Source organism: Anopheles coluzzii, chromosome X (assembly GCF_943734685.1).
Source record: "Anopheles coluzzii chromosome X, AcolN3, whole genome shotgun sequence".
Lineage (NCBI taxonomy): Eukaryota > Metazoa > Arthropoda > Insecta > Diptera > Culicidae > Anopheles > Anopheles coluzzii.
Window position 1 is genome coordinate 10179307 of NC_064669.1, and position 5605 is coordinate 10184911.

At 55.0% G+C, this 5605-nt stretch overlaps 2 protein-coding genes across 2 annotated transcripts; both read left to right on the plus strand.

Moving 5' to 3' along the window:
• Nucleotides 1–624: 624 nt before the first annotated feature.
• LOC120956283 (uncharacterized) lies at nucleotides 625–2822 on the plus strand. Its single transcript, XM_040377669.2, has one exon. It carries the CDS (start codon nucleotides 1320–1322, stop codon nucleotides 2757–2759), a length of 1440 nt encoding a protein of 479 aa, XP_040233603.2. The 5' UTR covers nucleotides 625–1319; the 3' UTR covers nucleotides 2760–2822.
• On the plus strand, nucleotides 2812–4038 carry LOC120961083 (uncharacterized). Its single transcript, XM_040384715.2, has one exon. It carries the CDS (start codon nucleotides 2812–2814, stop codon nucleotides 4036–4038), a length of 1227 nt encoding a protein of 408 aa, XP_040240649.2.
• The last annotated feature ends 1567 nt before the right edge of the window (nucleotides 4039–5605 follow it).

The following is a 5605-nucleotide window of genomic DNA, read 5'->3' on the forward strand; positions in this document are numbered from 1 at the left end:
TTTGCCGACATTTTGGGGCACCATTCCGGTCTCCGGTGTCTACCGTGGGAGGGTGATATTCCACCGATCTGCGGCTGTCGCCCACCCTCCCCGCCGTGTCTGTCTGATGAGTTTTTCGGAGTTCAACCCACACACACACACACACACACATACACCTCTGGTACGCGGTTCGCGAACCGTCCCTGCCGAGACGTGTCTATTCCGGTGTACGGTTTGGTAGGGTGAGCTGCTCAGTAACTCACGCTTCTTGTGCGCTTCTACTCTCCTTTTCATACACACACACACACACACAAACACACAGTAGGACTTCGCATCAGGAGTGTGTGGGACTTTCTTCGCTGACTTCTTGTCTGGAGTTGGAAACTGCTCAGCTGTGAGCGCTTGCACGGCGTCAAAGGAAGAAGTTTTCACCCAAGCTGGTGAAGCGGTGCAGGTTTTGAGGAGGTGGCTGAATGACTGGCTGGGAACCTCATCTCATTCATCCCTCAACCCCCCCCCCCCCCCCCCTTCTATGCCCCATGGTGGGCAAATATGTTCGAGTTTTCCATTAAAATGCTTTAATGTTTATGCAGACTGTGCAGGGAGGCGCGATGACGCTTTTGTTGGATGCTCCACTCACTTGCTCTTGGGATGCACCGTCGATGGTGTGGATGATTTAATGGCTTTAAGAAGACGACGTTTTGGCTGGTGTGGCGCCGTCGCCGCCGCCGTACAGCAAACAAAGTAAAGCAGCATCTTGAACTCGTTCTTCTCCGTTTTTTCCGTTCCCTCCCGAATGGCATGGTAGAAGTAGGTCTGTCGTTCACTCGACCTTTCTTTCCGGAGGGAGCGAGGGGGGGGGCGATGAGATCGGGAAGTTTGGAAGTTTGGCTGCATCACGTTACTGACCTACGCTTTTGGGGGGAGCCTGAGCACTCCACGCGAGCTGCAGAGTGTTGTGACTTGGCGGAGTTGTGTTGTATTGTTGCAGAAGGTTAAATTGTCTGCCCGCGCTGACCAGCCGGACATTTGATCCAGCGCCAGAGCAGCAGCGCGCCTTTGTGCCGGAACTTGGGGCGTAGCTGGTGCGTGCCTCTGCCCCACGAGCAGCTGCGGGCGCAGGGTGAAACGTGTCCTATCGGAACTGCCGTTCCCCTTCACGCCGTCTGTCCGATTGGCGGATCTTGTGGCATCGAGTGACCTTGAGCCGGAAACGGAACGACCCCTGCTGTGCTGCATATTATAAATAGTGGTAAGCGGGCTGCGCCACCTCATCAGTATCACGGCCCACCTCAGTGAGCTCAAGGTGCTGGAGCAGTGCCGGGCAGCTGGCTGCCAACATGTTGACTTATCGCGCTTGGTTGCTGTTAGCGCTGCTGGGCGCCCAGTGCGCGCTGATACTGGGCGCGCCCGCTACCGGCCACGGTTACGACACAAAGAGCTTCGCCCAGGCCTACCTGGAGTGTCTGCGGTACCTGAACATCTCGCGCCAATCGCTGTACGCGTACGACAGTGCGGCCGTCCCGCTGAACTGCGGCAGCAACTGTCTGCTGCGCTGCATCGGCCTGAACGCCCGCTGGTGGCACGACGAGACCGGGCTGAGCGAGCGGGCGCTGGTGCGCTTCTTCCGCCAGGCGCCGGCCGACTCGCTGCTGCAGGCCCGCGCCTGCGTGGCCGAGCTGCCCGCCCCGCCGGCCGACAGCTGTGCCGGCGCGTACTGGTCGTTCCGGTGCTACAGCGACGCGCTGGGCGAGCTGATTGCCCACCCGGCGTATGTGGCACCGTGCGGGCAGGAGATACGGCGCGCGGTGAGCGACTGTGCCACGATGCTGCAGGTGGAGGACGGCCAGCTGCAGACGTGCGTGAGGACGGAAACCTTCCTACGGCAGGGCAACGGTGCCGCGCTGCTGCGGTGCGTCGTGCTGCGGCTCGGGCTGTACGCTGACTCGACCGGGGTGCTGTGTGACCGGGTGCGGCTGCTGATGGACGCGGACACGGCCGAACAGTGGACGGTGGCACGTGCGGAGGAAGCCAAGCGGTGTGAGGAGGACTTGCGGGCGCTCGGTGCGGACACGTGCGTCGTGGCGGCCCACGCCGTGGAGCTCTGCTACGGGTGGCCGGCGTTTGGCGAACTCTGGGAAGTGCTCAAGCAGGAGTACGGCAGCTCGGATGACGCACTGGCAGAGGAGAGCGAGCAGGTGGTGGTTGTTGGTGCGAGCAGCAGCACGGAGGAACCGCAGGAAGCCGAACCCAACGAGATTACCGCTGCCGAGGAAGACGTGGAGGTGTTTAAGTATCCATCCAGCCCCCGGTTCCGTGGATTAGTGATCGTAGCGCCGGAGCTGTACGCCGTGGATGCGACCGTTGAAGATGGGTCGAAATCGTCAGAAGGCTCGTCCTCGCAGGATGAGGAAGAGCAGCTGCCTAAAGATGTTAAACCGACCCAACTGGAGCTGGCAGACGGGCAGGAGCCGGTGACGACTACAAACGGCAATACTGTGAAGCAATCGGCAGCCTCTACGGTATGTGACTTTACTTTTAAGACCTGCGCCATGGTGAACTACATGCTTCAATATACTATGTCTAGGCTCAGGAACCGTTGGAGAAGGAACCGAAAGCAACCCATACTGTTCAGGCACGTTCGGTGTCTCAACACCAGCTGGATGGGGCTCTACGTAAGTGCACAAGTGTTCCTGCGTTCTTCCAAATGTGAGCAGCGTGCCTTTATCATCTTCCAAACTTCTTCTTCTAGTGATTCACACGCACCGTCGCAGTCATAATGAGCCGGCGCGATTCGTCAGGGATGTCCACCCGCTGCTTGTGGATTTGGTCATGGTGCATGCTCCGGCGGTTGCGGCCGAACCTACGCCCACCGTTGAAACGCTTCCAGATGCGGCTGAAGAACAGCAAGACAATCAGATCTCGTTGTTCGATACGGATATTGCTGCCAGCAGCGCGGAACAGGACCAAGAGCTAGCACCACTAGCCGAGACGGTTGTGGAAGCTGAAGATGCGGCACCTACTATGGATGGTGGAAGTAGTTCCAAGGTAGAGAATGCTGAAGATGCAAAGGATTCCGTTCAGGAGTCGCTCGCTAAAGCAAGTACGGCACAATCTGAAGACAGTGAGCAGTTGACTCTATCGGAAGCTTCTGGTGTAGTTGAGCCTGAAGGTGCAGAGAGCTCTGACCCACCTAAGGAGGGAGTTGATCAACATAAGAGGAGTACTGGAGAAGCTGAAGAGGCTGCCATTCCGTTGGTAGAAGCAGATCCCAACAGCTCCACTCACGATCTGCTCCAATCAAAGGCAGGTGCTACCCAGCTTGAAGATAGCGAGAAGTCGCCCCAGGCCGAAACATCTCGCACGGTAGTAGCTGAAGATACAGAGCCCTCTCTGCAGCCTGGACAATCTGAGGCTAAGGATGAGTCGAGTCCTTCTAATACTCTCGTACCTGAAGTACCAAGGAACGTTGATACTTCTAACGATGAGCTTCTACAATTACCATATCTGGATACAAGTGTCGCTCAATCTGAAGCTAAGGATGAGTCGAGTCCTTCAGCAGCTACTAATACTCTCGTACCTGTAGTTTCAAAGAGTGCTGATAAGTCCAACGATGAGCTTCTCCAACCAACCAACCTGGATGCAAGTTCTGGTCAGTCTGAAGCTAAGGATGAGTCGAGTCCTTCCGAACCTTTCAATACTCGCGCACCTGAAGCACCAAAGAGCGCTGATAATTCTGAAGATGAACTTCTGCAACCACCCAATCTGGAAGCTGCTCAATCTCAAGATACCGAGAAGTTCAACGCACCAGCTGCAGAAACTGCAAACAACTCTGAATCCCCCCAAGAAGACCTCACAGCACAGCCTCAAGAGATGTCGACTCCGTCTAGAACTTCCAGCACGCTGGCCACGGAAGCAACCGGCACGGACGGGAAAGCAAACGATCCATCCGTCAGCAAGAAAGCGATCCACCCAAGCACTCTCCAGCGGCTGGTCCGAGCGCTTAGCGAGACCAACTTCATCGAAACCATACTGTCCGCTATAAGTGCGAAGCAGTAAGGACGCGCTTATCCACTGCATATGTAGTATTACTGTAGTATTACGCACGCAAAATAAAAATCTCCTCTGGGTTGAAACAAATGTGTGAACAAATGGGTAGCAAGAGTAGGTGAAGCGAGAAACGGAGTAGACAATGGCTCGGCATTGTACACATGTTGTTAAAAGTTTTGCGGCGGTCCGCACTACCTTCCTGGGTGGCTGGGTCCATGGGTCCGCCGGGCAGTAGATTATTTCCCCCCGAATGGTATAGACTAATTTGTATACGATTTTACATTGTACATTGTGGAAAAGTGTCTGCACACTCAAGCACGACGCGGTAGCACTGACAGTGTGGCTGGAGGGTGTTAGTGGTTTTGCCTGTTTGCGTTTTTGGCACACCGTGGTTATTTATTTATTTCGCTCGTACAGGAATTTCCGGAACGGGGTTACGACGGGTGTCGGTGTTGGTGTGGTATAGATTCGTCTGCTCCATGGCAACGGGCAACGGACGGTGAGTATGATGCTGTAATTGGTAATCCTGCTTCCGGGGTTCGATGGGAACGCCCGAGCTGCGGCGCGGTAGTGTGTTGACGGTACGCCCGAATGCGTTTTGAACCCACTCTACGAGCAACGACCCGAAACTGTCCCAAGCTGTGGCAAGGCTACCGGATGAAACCGATGTGCAGTGGTCCGCACCTCGGCGTCCCACAGACCTTTTCTGTCCGCTCCTTGGCTACCTTATCTGGATGCAAGGGAAAAGGTTCTCGATGCCGATGTGAGAGCATCCTATCGATGGTTTTGCGCCGGAAAACCCGGAGCTGTGTGCATTTGCCCGCACCGAACGATACATCAATTATTTACACGGGCGCTTCCCCGATGGTTCGTAAATTAAAATTGTCAGCTACGGCTAGGTAGCTGTACGTACGATGGTGCAAACGGATCGTTCCCTGTCAGCCGTGGCAGGCGTAGGTACGGCGCCATCTAGCGGGAATTGGGCAGCACTCAGGTTGACGTTTGGTATCTGTGTTCGACGCTTTCTTCGACGTTGCATTTCGGAAGCTCCAGCACCGGGATCTGAACCGGTGCTGCTCATTAAAGTTTTACCGTAGAAGCGAGCGGGTTTTTTTGTTGTTGCTTCCTCAGAGGGTTTTGGTTTAAAACCACACACACACACACACACACACACACACACACACACACACGCACACATGTCTGTGAGCAAATGCACCTTTCAGCCAGCCGCTCACTGCTCATTAATATTCCACCCTGCAGATGCACACCATCCACCCTGGGGAAGGCATTTGCCTCTGCCCAGTGGCTTCAACCGCCATGGCAAGGCCAGCAAACAAATGGTGTGTTTTTGGAGGGGCAGGAATCAGTCGCCATAGCTAGGAGATGCTCAGGCAAAACAATAGCTTCCAGCTTCCTGGTAGTGAGGAACGATCGTAGCAAGGCAGTTGCTTGGATATCCTATTACAGGGTTAGCATTCGGCAACCATATAATGTATTTTTTTTCGTTTCCCGATGCAACAAACAAAGGATGCATTTGTTACTGCAGCTGGGGAGAGTAGTTAGTAACGTTAAAATT